Source organism: Mchenga conophoros, linkage group LG19 (assembly GCF_057382185.1).
Source record: "Mchenga conophoros isolate Kocher_MC1m ecotype Shallow Benthic linkage group LG19, M_conophoros_male_GT1.1, whole genome shotgun sequence".
NCBI classification, from domain to species: Eukaryota; Metazoa; Chordata; class Actinopteri; order Cichliformes; family Cichlidae; genus Mchenga; species Mchenga conophoros.
Window position 1 is genome coordinate 15,345,676 of NC_140544.1, and position 26,086 is coordinate 15,371,761.

Genomic DNA, 26,086 nt, shown 5'->3' on the forward strand with positions numbered 1-26,086 from the left:
CTTAAGGCTCTGCCTCCAATTCTACTTTTAAATACTTTAGGAACAACAAGCAAGCCTGCAGTTTGGAGGTCAAGGCAATGCAAACCAGGGCAAGTATCTTGTTAGAGGGCATATTACTAAGATTTTCAGGGCCAAGTACAATAACCTCAGTTTTAACTGAATTTATAAGCAGAAAATTAGTGGTCACCCAGGTCTTAGTGTCTTTAAGACATTCCTGCAGTTTAACAATTTGGGGTGTGTTACTTGGCTTCATGGACAGATAAAGTCGGGTGTCATCTGCATAGCAGTGCAAATGTATACTGTCTTCTAATGATACTGCCTAAGGGAAGCATGTTTATGTGAATATAATTATACATGCTTCCCTTAGGCAGTATCATCAACAAACAACAAATCAACAAACAGGAGAATCCAAAACTTCAATAAAATCAAAAGTCATTCATAGTAAGTAACCAGAGATCACAACGTCACAACAACACTACGAACAATTAAGCCGTCCAAAGAAAACCGTTGGTTAAGCCTAAAGAGTGACCAGATTACTTTGTTAAAGTAAAAATAACTTTATTTTTGCTCCATATGTTGATAATCAGTGAGGCGGCACATTTTAGGTCGGACTTTCCCTTTAAGTGATTTATGCAACAGCATCTCCTGGTACCTCAGTCTACCTCAGTCAGCACCATGGACAGCGACCCCGCCAGCTCTCCGGCCGCCTCCTGCGCACCCAGCGGACCCCGAGGGGCAGGGCACGCTCCTTCAGTAACGACGACCAGCTAATATCTCCCATCATGTTACTGCGGCACTGACAGCTGAACCGTAGACAGCAGGAGGTGGGAGTTCCCATAGAAACACCCTCGCGTATCGATTTTCGTTTCTTAAGGAAGGTACAGATGCTCTTATTTTGTCTTTCACCGATCAGCCGGTCCCCGTCGGCTCAGCTCTAAATGCCTCTAAATGACAGCAGATGTGACGAGTCTCATTTGAGGGTCGCTGTGGAGTAAAGGCGGTGAAATCTCTCGCTCTTCCTCCTCCTCCACGCCCTGTCATCACTACCAGTAGCTGCCCAGCACCATGTCTCCTCCAGCATCGGCTGCGACAGCGAGTGAAAGCAGCACCACCACCGTTTTCGAGGAGGACACCAGAGAGGAGGTAGAATTTTCTGGCAATCCTTTTTTTTTTGGCACAGTAAATGCCTTTTGTTACGGTCTGTTTGTCAGAGCTTGTCGCGGAGCTTTAATTTGTCCATGTGCGTGCTGTGCAGGCTGTGACACGCTGCAGGTGGATAATCTGACGGGAATTTGGTGTTACAGATATGCCACTGTTCCACAGTCTGATATAGAAAGGAATTCAATAATCTTGTAGCATGCATTGATTGTTTTAGAGGAAAACTGCAGGATATGTGATTGGGAATCAGCCAGCCAGCGTCTGTACCTGTTTTTCACCTCCCGTGTGCCGCAGCGGGCCTGTGAACCTGACCACGGACGGAATATCCTGTTATTCTTATTGTTTGCAGATTGATTTTCTTTGCACAGAAATGTCTGATCCGTGTGTGTTTGACCGTTTTGGTGATACTTTTATGCAAAACATCCACAGACGTTGCAGTTATCAGTCAGCAGAGATGCAGGTCAGCTGCAAACGAGACAGTGACCTAATAACATCCATCAGTTTGGCTGGGATCCGTTTAGGGTTAGAGTTAACATCCATTCTTTCTTAAGGAATTTTCATCCAATGCAATAATTACATAATTGCAAGCCCAAATGCATGGACGCTCACAGAAATGAAAACACAAATTTCTGCCCCTAAAAGTATAATCAACACACATCTGCACCCATTAAGCTAATTATTAGACTTCAAGATAACTATATACCTTTTTAAGGATCAAAAGGGTGCAGTACTGTTTAGTGGTTGGCCCCTCAATGGTTTCTTTTTCTATTTTTGAATGTCTCAGCTCACCAAATACATTTTAATATTAGACAAAAATAACCTGGCTAAATGCAAAACGCAGTAGTTTATAGATGATGATTTTATTTATTAAGAAAAATAAGCTATCCAAACCTGCATAGCCTTGTGTGAAAACTAAATCTTATGGCTGGCTGTGCCAGCTTGGCAGAATCAAGCATTTGTGATAACTGGCAATGAGTTTTTCATATCACTGTGGAGAAATTTTGGCACTGTTGTTTTAATTCAGCCACATTGAAGGGTTGTTTGAGGTGGACTTGCTGGTCTGTTGCAAATCACTGTCATGCTGGATAACCCAACAGTGATGGAGTTTCAGGGCATGAAGTCATGGCCGGACATTCTCCTTCATCTTTTCTTGTTCCATCCATTACAACAAGTCTCGTTAGTCCAGAGAATAATTTTCCCCAAAGTCTTGGGGATCATTAATGGGTTTTTTTGTGAATGTGAAACAAGTCCTTGTGTTTTCTCAGTGCTTTTCTCCTTGGGCTCTCTCAATTTTTCCCAGTCTCTTTCTTATTGTTGATTCATGACCTCTGATCTTAACTGAGGAAAGTGAGACCTGCAGTTATTTCGATTTTCTTTTGGATTCTTTTGTGACCTCCTGGATGAGTCGTCACTGGACGCTGGAGGTTATTTTGGTATGCTGGCCACTCCTGGGAAGGTTCACCACTGTTCCAAATTCTCTCTATTTATCAATAATGGTCTTCACCGTGATTCACTGGAGTCCCAAAGCCTCAGAAATGACAATGTAACCATTTAAGACTCACACATGTCAATGATTTTTTTTCTCAGTTTCTTTAGATCGTGGCACAATGTGTTGCTTTTTGTCAACTTTTAGCCTACTTTACTTTGTTGGACAAGTTCTGTTTAAGTAAATTCTTGATGCGACAGGTTGGACAGTAATCAGGTCTGGGTGTGATGAATGAAATTTAACTCTTCTTTATGTCTTTTTTCTGTGTGTCTTACTTGGGTTATCTTTGTCTAATAATAAAATCAGATAATTTGAAACGTGCTAGTGTGACTGTTTCAGAACTAGGTGAAATATATAATTTACTCTTCCATTTTAAGATTTAAGGTTAAAGGTGCAGAATTGCAGAGGACTGTCACCTGTTCTCCCTGTTTCTGGGAGCCTTATGTGCACTTATTGACACCAGATGTGCAAAGGGTGTAAAGAAGTCTCCCCCGCACTCTGCACCTCAGAGGATAAAGCCTCAATGATAAACCTCTGTACCACTAAAAGTAAAAAGCAAAAAGGCACTTTTATTGTCTGAAAGTGTGTGGCAACATTTTCTATATCATGTAAGTGCTGCATACTTCATCTGACAATTTACATAATTATCTTGTTGTTCTTTTCAACCATAACCCCAGTGCTGCTTGCAAGGGTTTGCGACTCCTTTGTTTATTTTGGTCTAATTAAGCGAAAGATTGAACAATGTTGCAGTTATTAATCAGCAGCTGCAATCAAAGCATGCAAAAACACTGTAAAGCAGATCAACTGACAGGGGGCTACACAAAGGACTGACTGGGGGATCAAGACACAATTAGGAAACACGAAGGAGGAAAGAAGTGGAAAGGAAGGAAGGAAAAGCCACAATAATACACATGAGATAACTGAAAAAAGCACAAGCTGGCTAAAAGAGAAATAACTCACAGTGGCAACATAATTTATTTGTTGCCACACAAACCAGAAACACAAACCCAGCAGATACGGACGACGCCAGTCAGGTTCACTGAGGAACACAGTTAGAAATGATAAAGGCCAGGCTTTTACTTTATTTACACATTTTAATTTAATCGGAAATTCCTCTTTTCTAAAGCTTTTCGCCTACGATTAAAAAATTATTAACGTTTCTGATATTTAATCTAACAAAATTAGTCAGATAGCAAACGACCAAAACACAATCCTGCATTTGACAGCTACTGGTAGTCTGTGGTGTTTACATGTGGAGGACTTAAAGTTCAACATAATATTACCGTATTGTGTGTGTATAACCTCTTTTTAAGTTTTGTGGATATTATACATGGTTATGCTGAGGATATGTCGGCCAATTTCCACTGGAAATGCCTTTTGGTTAAACTGTCAGCAAGGAATTTGCATTTGCACTGTTAAATTTTTATATGACTTTAATGCACATAAAAAACAGCTGCTTGTTTAAGTGAAAATACATCGATGTTTTTTTTTTTTGCACTAATAAAGTTATGGAGTTGTAAAGTATTTTGTCTAGTGTCAATTATATCGTCAGTTATATCGTTATTGCAAATTTTCAAATGTATATCGTGATAAATATTTTTGGTCATATTGCCCTGCTCTACTGATCAGTTTTTAAAACGTTTCTTCTTATGTGTGCTTTCACTCAACAGCAAAGACCGCTGAAGCAATCTCTAAGCAAGTCCTTATGTCGGGAGAGTTTCTGGAAATGCTTCCTCCTTTCCGTTCTCATGTATGGCTGCATGGGAACCATGGTTTGGTGTCACATCACCAAGGTGACCCGCCTCACCTTCGACAGCGACTTCAAAGGGAAATCCATGATGTACCATGACAGCCCCTGTTCTGATGGCTACATCTACATTCCCTTGGCCCTACTGGGCATGCTCTATTTAGTTTACCTAGTCGAGTGCTGGCACTGTCACGTGAAGAATGAGCTGCAGCACAAAGTGGACGTGGAGGGCATCTCCGAGCGCATCCAGAGGATGCAGCAGGCTAAGCCCTGCATCTGGTGGAAGGCCATCAGCTATCACTATGTGCGCCGAACTCGACAAGTCACGCGCTACCGCAATGGAGACGCCTACACGAGCACTCAGGTTTACCATGAGCGTGTCAACACCCACGTGGCAGAAGCAGAATTTGACTACAGCCACTGTGGTGTCAAAGATGTTTCCAAACAGCTGCTTGGCTTGGAGAAGTCTGCGTTGACAAAGATGCGCTTCACTAAGTGCTTCAGTTTTGCCAACGTGGAGTCCGAGAATTCTTATCTCACACAAAGGGCGAGGTTTTTCACCGACAACGAGGGCCTGGATGACTACATGGAAGCCAGAGAGGGCATGCACCTGAAGAACATTGAACTGAAGGAGTATGTCTTGGTGCTCTGTGACCCGGAGCACCACCCTTGGTATCTGTCCCACTACGTCTTTTGGTTTGCCTCCTTCCTCACGTTTTCTTGGCCTCTCAGAGTCTTCACAGAGTATCGCACTGCATACGTCCACTATCGTGTTGAAAAGCTCTTCGGTCACGATTACCTCCCTGTTACCCCTTGTGACGATCGGCCTTATTGGCGCCGTATCCCTCGAGTTAACACCATTGACAGCACAGAATTGGAGTGGCACATTCGCTCCAACCAGCAGCTGGTTCCCAGTTACTCAGAGGCTGGCCTCATGGACCTGGCCCAGTGCCCCTCCAGCTTCAGTGGGCTTCGTCAGAACTGCGAGCGCTGCCACAGAGCCATTAGCTGCTCCTCAGTGTTCTCCAGAAGCGCCCTCAGCATCTGCACCGGTGCCAGCTCCCGCATCCCCTTCAGCAGCAGCCGCTTCTCCTTGGCCCGGCGCTATGGCTCCCAGCGCAGCTGCTTCTGGAGGAGCGGCAGCCTAGACGACCAGGTGAGCCCCAGTGAAAATACCCGCTGCCTATCGGAACGCCTCACCACAGATGACGAGGAGCCCCCGGACTACGAGGATGCACTTTGTTACCCGGTGCTCATTGTCCACTGCAGTGAGAACTGCCACAACCACAGATCTTTCCACAGAAATGGCTCCTGCGTGGAGACCTCTTTATGATATGCAGTCACAGCGGCATTTCTGTAGCATTTCAAAAACAGGGCGTAGTGGATGCTGTAAGAAACAATTGCCTGAATCCTAAATGTGTGAATCACCAAAGCAATAACAGCGGTCAGTGAGTGGAGAACAAAGTGGCATCTCATGATAAGCTCACACACACAAACAAATCATATCTGCTTGGCTTCCAGGAAAAACCAAGAAGACGCAGACTGTTACAAAGCACACCATCGCTACAGCTTTTACAGTGCATGTGAAACTAAGGCTGCAGATACCTCATAGGAACTTTCTCAGAGGTCACACATGGACAGGTTTAAACATCTCACGTTCATTTAGTGAGTCATTATGGAGCAGCTTCTACAAATTTAACTTCTAACTACAGCAATAACTGTGAAAATAAATCTCAAATGGAGGATTGCCAGTTTGTGCTGGTGCACATCCCAAAGTGGAAACCTCTGACTTCAAGTGACAATTTAAATCTTGGACATTCTCACTTACTGTTAAACCATATCTGTAAATTCTTTTTAAATCATCTGTTTTTTCCTACATTATCCAGAATGCCTTTTATTAACTCCAGACAACAGGTATAAGCTTAATTTCAGCAGACAGTGACCTAAGGATGTTAGAAAGCGTGAGGCATTTGTTCAGACTGAGAGAAGTTCAGACTCATGCCCTACTAACAGCCGGTCCTGTGGTTTCGTTGCATCCTGGTGCATCTCTGCTTCTTTTTCTTCTTCTTTAGTGGATTTCTTTGTAATTGACTGTTGGGCGTTGGTGCTATGTGGCAGCTCCAGACTGTTGTGGATGTTGAGTGACTGACACATTAACATGATGTTTACAGTTGGTGCTTTCCTTCTAACCTCGGATGTAAATGTTGGAATTAACAGTTTGGCCATCTTGAAGAAAATAAGAGAGAAAACAGAATCAGGTGGACTTTTTTTTTTTTCCTTTAGTGGCTTTAACATGCGATTAATTTGTCTTGACTGACCCAGAAAATGAAAAAATGTGGGCGCACTAACACTGTCTAGTCCTATGAGCCTTTACCTTGACAGACTAAAACGCATCATGAAAACTCAATCAAGCATTACGCATAAAATTGGACTTTTCTGCTGCCTACTGCCATGATGAAACCTGCCGGCAACTGTGGTACAAATACACATCATTACATCCATCATTGGGACATAAAAGATAGAGACTGGTTTATCACAGTACATGTGAGCAGGTGAGTGTGGATTTAGCTGCAAAAAAAGATCATAAGATCATCAAATCCATGCCTGTTTTCGCATGATTTCCTCCTGCTGAGACACTGTGGTAAAACCATATCCATGAATGTAAACCACCAGCATATACGATATACTCTGTACCATTATGTGTTGATAGTAAAGGAATAATTCTCCATTTTTCATCTGTAAAATGGTGATCTCGCTGTCCAGCATGTACTGATATGCCACCATGTTACTGAAAGACTTTGGATGTTGTCATGTGGAGGATATGTGACTCTTCTGAGTTTACAGTTAGTATATGCAAGGATGTAAATGTGCTTATGTTTACACATTATACAAACTTTATAATACATGCTTTTTTTTTTAATATAAAAAATGTTGTATTCAATGTGCCACAATACAGCTTGTTCTCTATGGAGGACCAAAACAGCCAAAAATTTAAAATAAATTACTTTTTAAATAAATTCATATGCCATTAAATGCCTCTCAAATAGCACAAGTTACTTTAAGCATTAGTTGTGTTTTTTGTTTTTTTACCCAAACGACTGTATTGTTGTATTCTCTTTTCAAATTTCTTTCCACATTTCTGCTTTCTTTTGCAAATAAGTTGGCTATGAATTAAAATCAGTCATGAGGTGAACCTTTTACCTTTGTAAATAAATGTTTAAATAAGTCTTAGTCACTAAAGATTTAAAATAGGTCAGCTAAGCCCTCTTATATGTACAATGAAGCAGAAATGCATAAAAAAATGTAAAAACACAAAATGAATGTATTTGGGGGGAAATAAACATATTAATGCATAAATTATTTTAATAAAGAAAATGTAAAATTAACATAGGATCAAATAAAAAAAAAAATCAAAAATATTAAATTTATTTTTGTGGCATTTAGTGGCATATTTACTGATTTTTAAATTTATTTATAATTTTAATCCTGTCAGTTTTGGCCCTCCATATTCATACATTGTTTTCAATAATGTAGTGACATTCATATTATTATGCACTTGATGGAAGTGACACTATAGACATTATGAATTGTAGTGGAGCTGAATGTTGGTGTAAATTACCTTGTAGAAAAAAGTGTCATAAATGTCACTATAACCAAATGGGCTGAATAAATAACTTAATTACTTTTTAGAATATGTATTTCAACTTATCTTATGCTGGAAAAATAAAAGTTGCAATAAATGTCTGGGTCATACCCATGTACAGTTAAACAAAATGTTGCTTTCTTGTATCCTCAGATCCATTTAATCCTTTGCCTGCCCCCCCTCCTAGCTGTAGAGAGACAAAACTGTGAAAAATCAAGAAAAGAAATAAGGTTTTGTTTCAATAACTACCTTCAAATCCTTTTAAAAGCTCCAGAAATAACAAATAATGAAGCTATTAACTAATTCATAAAGTGTAACAAATTGCTACTTATGTTTATCCATCCTTGTGATAAAACCCCTGTTTATTTAAAGTTGCTTCAGTTTCAATTTTATTTAATAATGTGTGAATTGCTGGCAAAGCAGACTGGCTGATAACCAAAAGATGGGCAAATTGCCGAAATGCAAAAGTTGAATCTTCAAAAATCTGGTTAACTTTAGAGAGACTACATCCACCTTGTACATACAATCACTACTACACCTGTTCAACTGCTTGTTAATGCAAATATCCAATCAACCAACCACATGACAATACCTCAGTGCATTTAGGTATGAAGACATGAAAACGACCTGCTGAAGTTCACATTGAGCAACAAAATGGCGAAGAAAGCTGATTTCATTGATTTTTACAGTAATTAGTGCCGGACAGGCTGCTCTGAGTATTCCAGAAACTGCTTATCTTTCCGCACAGTCATCTCCTGGGTTACAGAGAATGGTCTGAAAAAGAGAAAACATGCAGGAAGAAAACGCTTTGTTGGTGCCAGAAGATGGAGGACAATGGCCAAACTGCTTCGAGTTGAGAGGATGGCAACAGTGACTCAAATAACCGCTCATTGCAATAAAGGTTTGTAGAAAAGTAACTCTAAATGAACAATACATCAAAACGGATAGGCTACAGCACCATAAGACCACACTAGAAACTAAGACTAATTCACACAGAATCACCAGAACTGAACATCAAAGACGGGAAAACCTGCCTGCTCTGATGAGCCAACAACTGCAACATTATGACAATGCCTTCTATTTATAAGAGACATCTAAGTTGTTGTGGTAAATTACACATTACTGTTATATTTTAGGAGAAGCTGGAATGTCTTTTACTGTTATTATATCAAAAAAGCAACTGAGAGTGGCTTCAGGGTTGATTAAATGGAGCATAAATGTCTTCCAACATGCCCAAATTTGAGTTTTGCAAGCAGTGGTGCACAGTGTTTGGTGAGTAATCAAATCCTCATTGGCCGAATTTAGGACAGAGCTGTATGGTCTACTTTAAGAATGCCACATATCACAAAACGATGTCTATATTCTTTTTATTAAATGAATCAAACTTTAATATTTAATTAATTTCATGGTTACTCATCCCAGAGTTGTTTGCCTAAGTTTTTCATTTTTAAAATATAAATCTATAGATTCCTGAAAAAAAGGACACGTGATCTTTCCCAGATTGAACCATTTTGCGTTTAAATTCCTTCACTGCCATTTGCCTCGGCCATACATGTAATAATCCACCGGTGCCGTAGGAGGCAGTATATTTAAATCGGCGACCACACGTCTACTCCACGGCAGCGGAGACGACGAAGTACAGTAAGAAGCTATGAAAGGTTATTCCATAGGTGAGTGTCCTGCAGCGTGTTAGGAAACTCGTAGTTAAGTTTTCATTCGATAAAAACTGTTTGTGCCACGTTTGATGGTCACGAAGCTCGGGCTGGGTCACGCTTAGGTTGAAGTAATGAGTCCACGAGCTCAGCGGAGAAAAGTAAAGGGCTAACTGCGTCCGCGTATCTGCGTCCGCTTGGCTTCAACTTTAACCTCAACATTGAGCGGAGACAGCAACCGGTAACAATTATGACATAAAAGTGTGTGAAAAGCAGGAGGTGTATATAAAATGTGCCCGCTTTAGTGAGAACGTAACACATCCGAGGTCAGCAACGACCAAAGAACGTCCTTACTGAGTACTTCCGGAATAAACAAACGCATGTCGACTAAAATAGTAAAGCTTAACCATTGCTTTTAATCCGGTCAGTTAGTTCAAGAAGAAGCATTTGATCCTTTTCTTGTATTTATTAAACTAAAATAATTGAAATTATTATTATTTTTTTTTAGCCGAGCCTGAAATAAATTGATGCTTTTATTCTGAAGATTACAGTAAATCCAGCTGATCTAAACTTATGTTCAGCAGTTTAAAAAAGTGTGTGTAAAATTATGGATCAGGTGAGGAGGCAGATGTTCTGCTGTGTGAAGATGATAACACAACATATGCAGCCTGTCAGCCTCCCTAAACTTGTCATTATTCTAACTGAATTTGCAAAGATGATCCAAAACACACAAAAAATAAAGATGAATTCAAAGTGGTTCTATTTTTGTTTTCTAAATTTAATAGATGTTGTGATATCACATGATCATGAAGTAAAAAGACAGAAATCGTGAGTCCTGTTCTTGAACAGTGGCTCTTTATATTGAATCCATATTAATTAATTAACTGAACCTTTTTGTTGTTGTTGTTTTGACAATCTCCTCCTTCCTTTCAGTGACTGGGTGGAGCACAAACATGCAGAGTTTGGTGGTGCAAGCTCTTGCCATGAGGCAGCTTGGAAGGTTGAGCCCTCGCCACCTGCTAGCTACTGGATATGGTCTGAGGCAGACCGAATGGTGTCCCAGGACCATTCATACACGCCAGCTGTGCGGCTACTCGGTCTTCCCTGTGACACCTGGCTGTCACCGGCCTGCTTTCCGTGGAAGAGACGCTCTCAGGTGTTGGTCTGCTCATCATTTGAGGTTTAAAAGCAACAAGAAGAAAGGTGCTTCAAGTGCATATGATGAGGAGGAGGAAGATGAGGATGATAAAGACGCAGAGGACAGTGATTATGAAGATTCGGACCCAAATCTACCCAAGGACTATAAAGACATTGAGAAATATGTTCAGTCCTTCCGCTACGATGTCATTATAAAAGCTGGCCTGGATATGGCACGCAAGTGAGTCAGCATAAGAATCTAAGGCTGGGTGGGTGTTGATAAGTGATTAAGTTGCTGCTAAAGATAAACAGGATTTTGCCCTCTTTCCTCCATACTTCATAATCAAAACAGGAAATAAGGAAATGGCGTGGAGAATCAGTGCCAGGGTGCTCTCAGTGTGCCACAAGCTGTTCTAGTGGCACACTGTGAGCTCATCAAGAAACTTTGTTTTTCCCTTTAACCACTGTAGCAGGTTCCCCATAGTATCCACAAAGAGGGGACGACTTTAGTTCTACACAGTTAAATTTGCTTCATCGATTGCCCAGCAATTGAGCATTACTGCCACTGTGCTTCACTCTTTGTCTTCCTCCTTCTCCAGTCTCACAACTACTATATAAGAAAAGAGAATAATTGGCAGCCACACGCCAGGTGTGCCTCTCTCCCCAAACTGGTCCCCCAATCTCAACCATCCAGCTCCACCTTTCCCTCGTGCATCTGAGGCACAGACCATACCTCGATGCCACAATCGCATAGAAAGAAGGCACACGCACAAAACTGCAAACAGTAGGGACTTCACAACATTTGTCACCATTATACCAGAGTCTAACGTGCTTCTGTCTTGTCACAGTAAAATTGAAGATGCGTTCTACAACAACAAGCTCAGATTTAACGGACAGAAACTCATCAAGAAAAGTAAAACGGTGAGTGCTGCTTGCTTACGACAGTGCACGAATTAGGTAATCCAGTGTTCCTCATATTTTGTTCTTTTCTCAGGTAAAACTGGGGGACACCCTGGACCTGGTCCTGTCAGAGAACCCAGAAACAAACACTGTTACATTGATGAGAGTTATCCTCAGAAGGGTTTTTACTGACCCTGGTAACACTGAAAAGCACAAAGTTGCCATAAGGCGCTGGAAATGTCTTGAGCTTCCCAGGGAGGAGGCCTTTAAACCTTGAATCTGCCTAAGACCGTACTGACTGTAATGCCATTGGCCTGTGAGGTCAACAGCACTGAGTGGCTCTCCAATGAGGTGGATGTAGAATGGATTACAAAAATGTTGTGCAGAGCTCACAACTCTCACTGTGCTTAAATGTGTACTTCGCCCTTCTATAGTGTGACACTCCCCCAATAAAGGTGCACTGTGAGGGTTTAGACTTCACCATTTGTGTCCTGGTGGATTTTTTTTAAAAATTCTTTTGGAAAGCTGTGTGGTGTTTTTCATGGTTTCAGAACTGAAACTGCCAACACTTAATATACAGGAATAAATAAATAACTTTAAATTTCTATTAAATATCCCCAAATATTAATAAGGAAATGTTATTGTATATAATATACAATAGATATTTTTTTTTTATAAGCATGAGTAAGAAATATCCGGCTTTAATCCTATTGGCTGGAAAAAAGCACTTTATATGATTCTTAAAACAGGACCCCTTATTTGTACTTTTGGAGCTCTAATTTATTCTCTCTAACCTGAAAAAATGAGAACTAAAACTGTCTCATGCACATCTCAACATTAATTTAATGGAATAAAAGTGCAATTCATCTGATTCTCTTATGTTAATGATGGAACTAAGAGCTGGATGCCTGTGGCTCAGGAGATGGAGCACCACCTGTCGCCCACCAGTCAGAAGGTTGGTGGGCGATAAGTGGGCTGCAAATCAGTGTCCTGGGGCAATGTTGTGAACCCTAAATTGTCCCTGGTGCATCTGCATGTGATAGCACTTAAAGGTATAGAATAAAGCACTGTGTGAATGTGGCTTGCAGTAGAAAGTGCTTTTGAGTGCTAAGAGCAGAAATGCTCCATGTACCACCGTGTAGCCTGCTCAGTCCAAGACACTCAAGTCTATTAACTTATAAAGTTGACATTTTGCTAATGTTATTAATACAGCAAGTCTTTCTGACCAAAGCACTTAAAGTGCACACATTTAATAGCGCTCTCTCTCTCACACACACACACACTGCTAATTTGTCTGCAGAACTTGTGTTGCTTTCAACCTTAAATCACATTTTTATCTATAAAAATCAGTCATCTGCTAACAGACTTAAACATGTCTCCAATGTCATGTGATTGGGTTGATTTTTCAAGTTGATAATCACCTTCAAGGGACCTCTTAGCCTAACGGGTAAGTGAAACCAGATAAAGAAAGGCTATGCTCTGTATGTTGAACTTGCTCTGGTGCGATTATGTAAAACATTGTGATTGTATGTCACATTTATAACTGTGGTTTTATTAGAAACTGGTTATCATGAGCCATTGTCATGTTAAATTATCTTTATAATATAAACTTCTATAAGAAGGCTTAACATAAGCACATAGTTATTAAAACAGTGGTGGCACGATGCTACATCAGTAACTGCGATGGAAATATATCACGTCCTTGTGATTTGATTTCTGTTCATAGAGCAAATGTGTGATCTATGCTGTTAGCTACTATCATTATTATTGTTATAAGGCTACAACATTTATCAACAGAGTATGTTAGAGAAGCTATGACATGTTTGGCTTATAAATAGGAGCGGTTGTAACTTTTATCGAACAATAATAAAGACTACATAAACTAGAACATGTACTGCTGTAGCCAAAAAGGTAAAATATGAGTAAGAATACTACTAAAGAAACTCGCAACAGCTTGGCTTCTTCCTACAGAGGACAGTGTGTAGAAGTTCAACAATGCGATTTCAGCTTATATACTGTGCAACTGTTTTTATGACAGAAAGTGTTGGGTAACTGCAGAGTACTGTAACTAGGACACAGTGCTTGACCTCTTGGCCTTTTTAAGAATGTCACACTTCTTGCGATTGGGGCGCCGGCAGCGTTCGTCAATGCTTGGCACACATTCGTAGTGCCACACCTCCTCCATCTTATCCACAGGATACACGGCTTCCACGTAGTGACGGATCAGTCTCAGTCGAACAGGGTCAAGCTGCTTCTTATTGCAGGCGCCTGAATGGTTGTACTGCAGCCGCAGGTTCTCGTGGGTGAAGAGCTCGGGGAAGAGGCGCACCAGCAAGCGGGCAGCAAAGTTCCCAACAGAGAGACTCTGCTGGACAATTTCCCGTACCTCGGTATCAGAGAGTAGGTAGACGGAGGGAACAGGGAAATCTGGTTTGGACACAGTCAGCTCATCAAGGGGGATTTTGCAGAAGTCTTTGCTACTTTTCTCGGGAGGTAAAGAGGGAATATCTGGATCCTGTCTGCCGTTATCGGGATGGAGCTGGTTCAGCTGGCAGAGAAAGTCCTGCTCTGTCTCCTGACCGTACACTTTGCGCTGCTGCAGGTAGGATCTCCTCTGCTCCGTGTCACGTCTCCTGCACCGCTCGTCAAGTTTGCCAACAAATTCCAACATCCACACTCTGTCGTTCTTGGCCCGGGGGTAGACCAACTGCACGTAATGACGGATCAGGTTTACGCGAACGGGGTCGAGTTGCTTTTTCCCAAGAGAACCGCTACAGTTATACTGCTTTCTAGCGTTCTCGTAGGTAAAGAGCTCAGGAAACATGAGCACCAGCAGCCGAGAGGCAAAGTTCCCAACGGACAAGCTACATTCATAGTTGCTCTTGAGCTGTTCCCTGGACAGGATGTATTCCTGGGGAACAGTAAAGTCAGGCAGAGGAATCTCCAGATTGTCAAAATCTACAGGCGTGAGCAGCGACTTTTTAGACTTGCGACTGGGTCTTTCATATTCACTCACTTCTGGAACCTTGATAATTGAAACATCTTCAGGAAAACTGGCCAGTTCGTAGCCCTCCTCATTGATGTTGTCCGGTTCACTCCCGTTGCCATTACTGTGAGGACCCTCAAGTGCGTCTTCCATATGCTGAATGCACACCTGCAGCCAGCTGTCCTCAGGCACATCAGGGAAATTCGCTTCCATATACTTTCTAATTATGTCCATCTTGTCAGAGTCGAGAATTAGCTGTCCCACACTACTAAAATTGCCACAGTCTTCTGGTATTTTCCCCTCTTCAAAAACTTCAGGAAAGAGACGGTGAATTAGGAAAACAACAAAGTCTTCTGGGGAGGAGAACTCATCCAACTCCTCTGTGGCTTGTGTACCAAACCCGACATCTGAACCAGCCAGGCTGCCCTGTTGGTGATCTAGAGATATGTGCTCCTCCTGACCCTGTTCATTAATGAAACGAAAGGTTTGAGGCTGCTCAGCTTTTACGCCACCAGCTGTGCCCGCCTGCTTCCTGAGCAGCCGGGCACTTTCCATGTCCCTCTGCGCCCAGAAGCGATTAAAAAAGTCATTAATCTGGAGGAGGCACTCTTCCTGCCACACGCTGTTGTTTTTAACCGTGGGGTAGCACACCTCGACATAGTTTCGAATAAGCTGCAGATGTAGAGACTCCAGCGTTCTCTTGCTCGCCATGCAGTCGTGAGAGCACTCCCTTGCTTTGAACAGCTCTGGGAACAGATGCACAAGCAGTCGACAGCCCAGTTCCCCAGCACTTGACGTCTGCTCCATCAGCTGATTCAATTCATCGCTGGTTAGCAAATACTCGGGGGGAGGCTGGAACTCTGTCACCATCTCAGCCGGTTTGATCTGCTTCTTTATCCTCATGACTTCCAGCGTCAGCAAGTCCACTTTACTGTGCAGCTGCGTCATGCTTGAATTCAGAGTGTTGAGAATGAAAAACATTTTCTCAATCAGTGGATAAAGGCTGGAGTCCGCTGTGGAAGCTTGGCCTAAAGTGTCTGTGGAGGGGATGGGCTCTGCTGGGCCATTTTGCTCTGGATTTTGGAGCTTGGATGAGAGCATATTGTTGAGCTGATTCAAGCTGCCAAGACTTGCCTGCTGCTCCAGATTCGGGGTGGTCCTCTTCTCCGAGATTCGGTGGGAGATGCTGAAGAGAGGCTTTCTGTAGGAGACTCTAGATTTCTCCTGGATGCAGTCTCTCTTCTCTCCGGTTGTGGTGAGGCAAAGAGGTTCAATCCTGCTGCTCTCGTCTATCAAGTGCCGCCTCATCTAGACACAATAAATGTCAGTCAAGGATGTGTAATAACATATAAGGTATTGTTTTAATCATGAGTTGATCTTCATTTACCTCACTAGACACCCTGACTCTCTTGCTGCTAGTGGACTGGTCTGTTTCAGGTCCCATCTCTGCAGATGACCGTTTCCCAGCCTCGGCAGCTCCAGAAGATCCCCCTCCATGTACCTGAGGTTGTTCACTAATAGCAATGTCCTCTGTCTCCTCCTTACAATCTTGGACATGCTTGTGTTCTGCAAAATAATGCAGAATTTATTTTACTGCATACACTACAAAAATAAACCAAAACATACTTTGTTAATCTGTGAATTTTTATTGCTGTAGCTGCAAAGACAACAATGCAGAACTTGCCTTTTTCAAGCATTGCTTCATCTGAGATTTCCCCATGCTCACGGGAATTCATAGCCTAGATAAAAAATTCAGAAAGTTACTTAATATGCACACACTTAATACATCAATGGGAACAATGTGACAGTAATGTGTGTAATACACATATTCTTAGATTTGGATAAATTACACGGAAAGGTTATTAATGCTAAAATTAGCTAATGTACCTGTCCAACTGTTGTTCATATCTTCTCTTTACAATTAGCAACCAATCAGATAAAAGTGTACTAAAAGAGACAGGAAGATCTAAGGACAATTGTAGCTTTGCAGATGAGTAAATTGCACTGTACGATTGTTTAAACAATTTACTCATATGGGTTATCACTTTGCAAAGTCTGGAAGAAGGCCCAAACTGTCATCCACAGATGAGAGAAAATTGGTCTGGATGTTCAGGAACAACCCGGAAAACACTGATGCTTAAGCCTGCCATGAACTGCAAACACTAGCAACACTATCTACAGTGAAGCCACACGGACTGAGAGGGTGCTGAACAAGAAAGAAGCCCCTCCTCCAAAAACAGACACCTTCAAGCTTGACTGTAACTTGCAGCTGCCCAAAATATCTTCTGGAGAAAAAGTTTAATGATCCGACGAGACAAAGATTGAGCTATTTGGTCACAATGATAAGAGGTATGTTTGCAGGAGTAAAGGTGAGGCTTTCAAACCTAAGAGCACTGTACTAAATGTCAATTGGTGGTGATAGCATCATGCTGTGGGGCTGTTGTCCTGCCAGTGATACAGGTATTTCATTGAATTACAAAGTGGATGGAATAATGAAAGAGGAGGACCATCTTCCAAATTCTTCAACTTCACATTTGTGTAATGAAAATCTTTGGATTGTGCTTCAAAGCTCGGTCCATGCCAGGAAACCAGTCTAAATGACCTCTACCGATCCCGCCAAAAAGACCAGTCAAATATGCAAAACCAGAACAAAACTATGCCAGACGCATATTAGTAGTGGTGTTTTTATATATTAGAGTCTGTATATGTATACTTTTTTGTTTTGTGGGATACCATTCAAATAAATTCGAAGAAATACTTGAAAGCCCAAAATTATCACGACATTCATGCCCATGACTGGCTCTAAACTAAAGAGCAAAACCACTAAACCACTGGCTCTGTCATTAATCTGCCCATTGCAGATCTTCAGTATGTTTTGTTAAATTTAAGAAAGCACCAGAAATGCTTTTGATGCACCTAAGCCATTTACAAGCTCCCTGAAAAGTTATCATCACAAAATTGTTTTAAATACTTCAAACTCTATCTGGATGGTAAAATCCTTTAAGCTCCCTGTGGAGAAAATTAAAACAGAGGTGGTCCACGTTGGAAGAGAGCAATATTAAATGTAGTCTACTACAATGGACACTTGGTTACCTCTGCGGTTTTCTTACATGTAAACACAATGCTCTATAACTGGAGTAATTAACTATCTGTAACCGTTCTTGCACATGCTTCTTTTTTAAAAATAAAAGATTTAATGATGATTTTTTTTTGAGCTGTGAATCATGCAAAGCTATGCTAGTGGAGTCAAAGACTACAAACATGACGCCTAAAATGAGCTTGATGATTACTACTTTGATAACTGCTTTATAAACTACTGCTTTTAGTTAAAATACATACATGTTGTGGCTGGCGTATCACCCTTATAGCAAACACCATGTGACCGGTTGCAGCCTCGTAGCTAATCACACACACACACATACACACACACACACACACCTCTGGGTTTGCCTGAGTATTTTATCCCAGGCTCGTGAGGCTGATATAAACGCGTAGTTAATGCCCGCACAGCTCTGACCCCCCTGTTACCTAAAGTCAGCCCGTTTTAGGTGCATGCCTCCATACAGAGTTCCCTCCCAGCTCCCCTCCAGCGTTCATAACCCGCTACTTCCTCATTCTTCCGCCCATGAACCCTTGAACCACAACACGAGCCGAAGCCGCCGTGTGGGCCGAACTCTTCTACAAACTTGGTGTTTTTCAGAAACACTGCGCGTCTTTACGCTTCGTTTCTATAACACCGCCACATTTTGTTTGTGAATTTTAATGACGCGGCAACGTTTGCGTGGACGACTGCCTGCCTTACTGCCCCCACCTTCCCTCCTACCCCCGTCCTATTCCTCCTCCTGTGTCCCGACTCTCGCTAAATTAACCGAAAACCCGCGTGACCAGCGGTTTGAGCTCACCTTCACTAGTCCATGCCTCCCCCCGGGACCGTCAGTGACATGTCCGCGGACTATCACGGCAGTTTGTTCCGCAGGTAATAAAAGAAGGTAATTCTTCTTGTTGGTGTTTTTTTTTCTCGCTCGGCTCCTGTGCTTTCTCGCGTGACGTGACGGGCGCGCGCCTGCTGTGTCACTTCCGCACAGCTGTGGAAGAAGAGACGGGTGAAAAAAAAAGAAAAAGGACCACAGTTACAGTTTTACATTGTAAATGCACAGGGCTGCCGTTACACTCTTTGACTTGTATTTAACTGAGAGTCCTCCAGCTAAAGAAGGGTTTGAATAAATAACCGAATAATAAAAAAATAATCCTCAACATGCTGAGCAGCTGTTAGCCCACGCGAAGGACACAATCACGAAACGTTATAAAACATATCCCATGAATTAACACACACACACACACACACACACACACACACACTGGACACTTTTATTCAACTGCTCTGAACTCATATTAGTTATAATAGTTTATAATATAATATTAGTTTTGCATTTTCTAATTAGTTTTTATTTTTCATTCATTTTAATTTTTTGTTTTTACTTCAGTATAGTTTCAGTTTTGTTTCAGTTTTATTATTATTTTTTATTATTATTACTGTACGGAGGACATATGGCAGAGGGAAGATTTAGGAAAATGAGTACATGCTTACAATAAAAACACAAGTTTTTAAAGGCAGTTGTCTTGTGGAAGAAATATGCTCATTTTGCAAAATTGTTTTTGCATCTAACTTAACTTTTTAATTTAGTTTTAGTTAATTATAATAACCTTGCTAACCAGCTAATCACATAGCAGGAACTGAGTGCATTTAGACATGTAAACATGCTCAAAATGACCTATTGGAGTTCAAGCAGAGCTTGAATATGACATGGACTAGTCTGAATACTGGGATCTTCATACACAAGCATCTCCAGGGTTTCAGGAGAATGGTCTGAAAAAAGAGAAAATTGGTGTATGAAAACAAGGGATCCATCCTGACTTATTTCAAAGGCCCAGGCTGTAAGCACATACAAGAGTAGAAATACAATTACAGAGTAGAAATAGAATCTATACAATAAATACATTAAGTCATATCAAAAAAGCCACACATACAGCAAAGTACAAGGCCGAGGCTGTAGTACAATGAAGCATGAGAAAAAAGCTGCAGATTATTAATGACAGCAGTACTGATTCTTCTTTTAAAGGGATTCAGTTTAATTAAGTAAGAAATACTACAAGTTGAGCTCCTATAGAAAGCTCTTGAGTTTTCTATTTCTCAAGAGGACAATGATCACCGAGAGAGACTAATTATATAAGCACTTATAAATACATTTAAGATGAGCAAATGTAATAAAATTATAGAACCTGGCACATGTAAATTCTGAAGTGCATGGAAACAATGTGTCTCATCAGCTTCCTCTCCAGAATGTTGATTGCATGATTGTATATCATCATAAGAGGCTTGATTGTTGTAGATGCAGCTTGTGACCGAGAGGTTAGACAATAACTTAAAATGTTTAAAAAAATAAAATAAATCACAGCATGCACACAACCCTTTCTTTTATTTAAAAAAATACTTGTGAAGGCATGATTTGAAATATCCAGTTTGTAATAGCAAAGAATCCTTCAAATAGATCCTGCATCCAGAGCTGGATCAATTTATTATACAAATCTTTTCATCCAGACCAAAAAAAAAAAAAAAAAAACAAGACCGAAAGAGTAAATGAGGGGCTATTGTCAGCACCACTTTGGCCACTAACAGCATTATTTGTCTGTTTCATCTTAACATAGGCTGCTTGCTCTCAGGAACCCTTCTGTTAAAGTAGTTTATTTTACTTACTGAGATTTTTTTTTTTGATTTTTTGTGTATTTTACACTTTTGCCAAACAACAATTTTTAATGCAGGACTTTTTTGAGTAATGTTTTTTTTAAAGCCGACTGTTTCTCCTCATTAGAACAAATTATCAGCACGGCATCTCTGTGTCACTGTTAAATAACATGTGAGCACATTCTGTGATAAAGGCTGCAGCTAGCAAGAGAAGTCATGTTGTATTGAACTGTATGTTGTGGTGTCTCTTCAGTATTTTTATATTCTGTTCATAGATACATTTATTGTTCTATTCTATATTGTTCTATAGGTCAATACAAGATTTACTATTTTCATCTATCTATCTATCTATCTATCTATCTATCTATCTATCTATCTATCTATCTATCCTAATGTAACTAATCCTATATTATACTAGGGAGGGATGGTTATAGGCCTAATACTTCCTGTGTATTTGCAGTTCCTTAAGTAGCTGCCATATTGTTTTGCTAGCTATCAAAATTACTTTATGTTTAGTTCTAAAAACCTTGCCACCCATGCAGGCAGGATCTCTGTGAAAATAAAACTACAGAGCCAACATCATGTGGACAAGATCGCCCTCAAGTGGAAAAAAGCAGCAAAACCATGTGAATCCGCTCTGTGTGTAAAACAGGGGGACAACGTCATTGTTTAACTTAACATTACATTGTGTCGATGATACGGCTGCTTTCTCCTCCAAATATACTGATTTGTCTTGATTAGTCCTCCAACTTTCTTTTAAACGATTGCTGACTGTCATCTTGTGTACTCATAAATACTCTGTTTAATACCCGTTGACCTCTGATGGCTGCCATCATTCTGCATGTGATATGCACTGTGGCTTAACAATGTATGCTGGGTACACTTATGATGTCATGGAGTATACATAATATTAAAGAAATAGTGCATTATGCTGTTATTGGTTGTAATTTCCAGACAGAAAATGAGAAAAGCAATATCAATCTCTATGGCTTCTAAAAGAGCAGCTGGTTACAAGAAACAACTAAAACCAAAGGGCCAGCCTACAATTTTCCACCACATGAAGTATAAATGTCCTCAGACAGAGAGTGAAAATGTAAGAAATGTGAAAGGTGAGGAGTATCAGATGCTCTCATGCCAGACAGAAAACCATCCCTCCCTAAAAGTGAACCACCTGTTAGATTGATGTAGGAAGCAACAATGTGCTCAGCGGTCTTTAAGCGTTCAGTGTTCTCTAAGTAAGATGATGAAGCTGCTCAGACCTATCAGATGCAGTCGTAGATGTGTGGCCAGCAGATCTGCACAGCGTGTAATTATGCACCATGTTTACACGTGTGAACAGGAAATGTATTTGGACAAAAAGTGGAGTAGCACTACATGATTATAGTGGATGCTGAAACTACCGTTAGAGGAATATATTTACCCATGAAACGATAATTCGATCCACATGCTGAGCTCTTCACAACAAAGTCTCTGCTTCTCAGTTGGCACAGAGAAGAAGTCACGCCAACAAGTTTGCCCCACTTTTTGCCTCTGTGATCAGCTTCATTCTGAGCCACTGTTTGAAAAATGTCCCATGGTTTTTGTTTTTTCCCCCCTTGGTTTTGTTTCACTCAGATTCAAGCTGAAAATGGTGGAAATGCTCCCAGCCCATTGTATATAGTGTATTATCTTACTTTTTTCATTGATTGTACTTAATTGTATTTTTGTATTTCCTTCATATATCTGTACCTGAGCTGAGGTGACGCAAAATTTCCCCGTTGTGGGATCAATAAAGTCTTATCTTTATTGGGGGCAGGGATAGCTCAGTAGGTAAAGTGGTCGCCCCATGATCGGAAGGTCGGCGGTTCGAATCCACTTAACGGCTACCCTGAGGTACCCCTGAGCAAGGTACCGTCCCTACACACTGCTCCCCGGGCGCCTGCTTAGTGGGCTGCCCACTGCTTCACTGAGTGAATGGGTCAAATGCAGAGAAAAACAAGTAATTTCCCCATGGGGATCAATAAAGTATCCATTATTATCTTATCTTAAAAAGCTTGAGTGGGTGCGTCATTGCATTCATTTAGCATCACTATCCAGACTGAATTCAGTCATAACCAGAAACTCTTTTTGCACACAAGAGAAAGGGCAAATTTTATAAAAAACAAAAGCAATTCAATTCAGTTCAGTTTACATAATGCCAAATCACAAAAGTTGCCTCAAAGTACTTTTTATTGTAAGGTAAAGACCCTACAACAATACTGAGAAAACCCCAACAGTCAAATGATTCCCTCTGAGCAAGCACTTGGTGACAATGGGAAGGAAAAACTCCCTTTTAACAGAAAAGAACCTCGGAGAAAGAAGAAACCAGGAACAGGGAGGCGGCAGTTATCTGCAGTTGAAAGTCGGGTGGTTATGTTACGGTTAGAGATCGCTAGGTCTACTGTAGAGCTAACACAGTGACAGACAGCCATTCACATTTACACCTATAACCAATTTAGGGTCACCACTTAACCCACTGTGCGTGTCTTTAGATTGTTGGCGGGAGACTGATAAACCCAGCCGAACTACACTGTAGAGATGGCCTACTTGAAAAGAGAACTGATGTATGAGAACAAAATGCTGTGGTATCTAAAATACCGTTTTGCCTCATTCACTCTGTCGACCAATGAAATTCCAACAACAGTTTGTCCATCAGTAATAACAGAATCAAATGAAGGCCTGGGTTTAAGATTGCAAGGTCAAAACTGCAGAGAAATATTTGTAACACACAGCTGGTGGCAGCAGAAAGAAACTGTGGGAAATGATTAATAAGAGAGGGAAGACAAATGGAGGTATGCCATATTGTTGCAATCAGGAGAAGATTTTGATTTGTAACGGGCAGAAGCTGTTAAGCAGCACTGGCTTCCTCAGAAGTCACTCAGAGATGAACAGAAGACCTCACATAATTCTATCTTAATCATCGGCTCTTTCATGCACACAGTGGCACACAATGTTCTGTCCTCAGCCACAAATATGTCGATACCGAGATGATATAACAAGACAACGTGTGGCTGGTGTGGTTCTCATTATTCGACTAATGAGCTGTCTCCTTGGCAGTCTGATCTGTCAGCCAATGAAGCGAGTAGGCCCTGTGCAGGGGGAAGAGCACAGCCCAGGGTCAGCCAGGCGGCGGCTTGCGACGAGGGGCCGGCGTGCGGCACTTAACACGGGGAAGAGCTCGTTAAAGTGTCATTTTTGGTCAATATGCTCGTCTGTGTGGAAGAGGCCAATCAGCCATACTGTTCCCATCTCAGGAGAATGACTTTCATCCATCACCGTCAGCTATATGATGATATTAGCAGGTGTTTACTGATAGCCCATTCAGAGGAAGACAAATGGAGATTCTAACATCCTTCCACGCTTACATTCACTCAGTCATTTTACATTCAGGCTCACTCGTAATAGGGTCACATAGAATCAATCCTGGTGTGGATAAAGAAGGGAGGCAGGGAAATATTAGGTCACAATCACTGGTGTGTAGCCAGAGACTCTGACATCTATGTCTGTGAAATTGAACCCCGTACTTAGAAACATGGAGACCAAATGAAGCCAAAAAGCTTGAAATATTTATGTCATTTTTATAGTGTAAACACCTACATTCATCAGCAGTATGAAGTGTGCACAAGTATTGGTTGTTATGTTACTCTCCTTAGCATCAGGCTACTTTTTCACTGTAACAAGTGTTAGTTTTCCATTTAAAGCAATTAGTTATTTCTTCCTTTTATGGTAAAAGAGAGAAACCCAGGAGATATTTATAGCGTTTCTGTCTCCAGCTTGCTTGCAGCCATGGACAACCTGTTGTTGTCAGTCAAGTTCAATTCAATTCAATTTTTTTTATATAGCGCCAAATCACAACAAAAGTTGCCTCAAGGCACTTCATAGATACAGAGAAAAACCCAACAATCATATGACTCCCTATGAGCAAGCACTTTGGCGACAGTGGGAAGGAAAAACTCCCTTTTAACAGGAAGAAACCTCCGGCAGAACCAGGCTCAGGGAGGGGCGGGGCCATCTGCTGCGACCGGTTGGGGTGAGAGAAGGAAGACAGGATAAAAGACATGCTGTGGAAGGTTGTTAAGGTTGTTAATTTTTGCTGTGAAGATTTTGAGGATTTTAACACCTGGGTTTATTGAGACTGATTCAATTTACAGTCAACATAAAATAGGCGTTTGAAGAACTGCAGCTTTTGGCACTTCTGCAATGGCTTCATGGCTTTTAGTTCATCTAAATCTGCTGATTTTAGGGCCACTTTTAATCCTTTTTGTGGCACCGATTTGAAAAGACGTCTGAACCCTTGCTCTGAGATTTCCATCTATATAGACCAGACAGTATTACATGTGTTACAGCTTTGTTGACAGGCTCTTCCTAAATGCACATCTCTGACTTCACGCCACCGTAAAGGTAACGGAGTCTTAATGTGCTATTAGATGATGGCTACACTGTGTTCATGACGGGATAGAGATGGTCAGTAACAATACTCAGGTAGGCTGTGGTGAAAACTGGCAAAAAAACAAAAACAAAAAAAACCCTTCGAAACATTCGTTTAAGTATTGAAATATAGTACATTTGGAAAAAAAACCTGAGCTTATTGTACTGAAAACCTTTGAAACATGGTGTCTAAGCAGATATTTACTCTGGATGTCTTTAACCTGGCCTCTGGTAACACTGTCATTTATGACCAGGCTATGTCCTTCAACACTACATTAAACAAATGTGCTGGACTGCTTTCTTTCATCTGAGGAATAAAAATGAGAAACATCCTGTTTCAGTGTGAGGTTGGAAACTAGAAGCTTTTCAGGGAGATAATAAAGGATTGCAATAGTCCACACATTCGTTATTTCTAGGCTGGACTATTGCAATCCTTTATTATCTCCCTGAAAAGCTTCTAGTTGATTCAAAAATGGTGCAGCAAGAGTGCTAAGAGGCAAGTAGAGCAAATTATAGGACTTTATTTTAAAGATCATTTGATCCTTTGGATCGGCTTATTAGACATACGTTTTAATAAACAGCTATCAGGTGTAATTATTAAATTTATGTATCAGAATTTAGAAACTAATTTCCACTTTAGGCCTAATGAAGATTTTTTTATGGTCAAACTCATGAATGTACAAAGCTTTTATCGTTTTTATTAATAGGCAATGAAGCTTGTGAATTCATGACAATCAAGAATTCATTATTGTTTAAAAATGAATTAACAAGAAATTAATGTATGTTATGTACAATAGCCCAAATCATTAAAATCCAACTGAGAACAACTAAGATCAAAGAAAGAATGACCAAACCTAAAACAGCTGCTACTACACTTCCCAAGATGCATTGTCGGCTGCATCTTTAAGTAGGCCCTCACTGGTAAATACCCTAATCTTCCAAACTCTCCAGACTTGGTTTGTCACACAAGGATTGCCTTAAATGTTTAAAGGCTCCCCCACAGCTATAGCTGATGTGTTTCCCCCCACAGACTTGAATAATAATCCTCATTATAAGTAAACTGATCTTCACGTGTAAAGCAAACTCAGTTAAAAGTGTGGACGTGTGGATGTGAGAGTGTATGGTTCTCTGTATCTCTGTGATGAACTGGCAGGCTGTCCGGTCTGTGCCACGCCTCTCGTCCTGTGG

General features: G+C 40.9%; 3 protein-coding genes across 3 annotated transcripts; 2 read left to right on the plus strand and 1 right to left on the minus strand.

Annotated features, from left to right (window-relative positions):
- The first annotated feature begins 644 nt into the window (after positions 1–644).
- LOC146551944 (transmembrane protein 151B-like) lies at positions 645–8,165 on the plus strand. The gene is made up of 3 exons (XM_085257755.1): positions 645–824; positions 914–1,143; positions 4,315–8,165. Exons 2-3 carry the CDS (start codon positions 1,066–1,068, stop codon positions 5,722–5,724), a joined length of 1,488 nt encoding a protein of 495 aa, XP_085113881.1. The 5' UTR covers positions 645–824; positions 914–1,065; the 3' UTR covers positions 5,725–8,165.
- Positions 8,166–9,602: 1,437 nt separating this feature from the next.
- On the plus strand, positions 9,603–12,203 carry mtres1 (mitochondrial transcription rescue factor 1). The gene is made up of 4 exons (XM_085258106.1): positions 9,603–9,704; positions 10,620–11,064; positions 11,672–11,744; positions 11,818–12,203. The coding sequence occupies exons 1-4, from the start codon at positions 9,686–9,688 to the stop codon at positions 11,998–12,000; spliced, it is 720 nt and encodes a 239-aa protein (XP_085114232.1). The 5' UTR covers positions 9,603–9,685; the 3' UTR covers positions 12,001–12,203.
- A 1,044-nt stretch (positions 12,204–13,247) lies between these two features.
- bend3 (BEN domain containing 3) lies at positions 13,248–18,794 on the minus strand. The gene is made up of 4 exons (XM_085258104.1): positions 18,612–18,794; positions 16,394–16,448; positions 16,097–16,275; positions 13,248–16,017 (listed from the first exon to the last, which is right to left on the minus strand). Exons 2-4 carry the CDS (start codon positions 16,443–16,445, stop codon positions 13,792–13,794), a joined length of 2,457 nt encoding a protein of 818 aa, XP_085114230.1. The 5' UTR covers positions 16,446–16,448; positions 18,612–18,794; the 3' UTR covers positions 13,248–13,791.
- Positions 18,795–26,086: the final 7,292 nt, after the last annotated feature.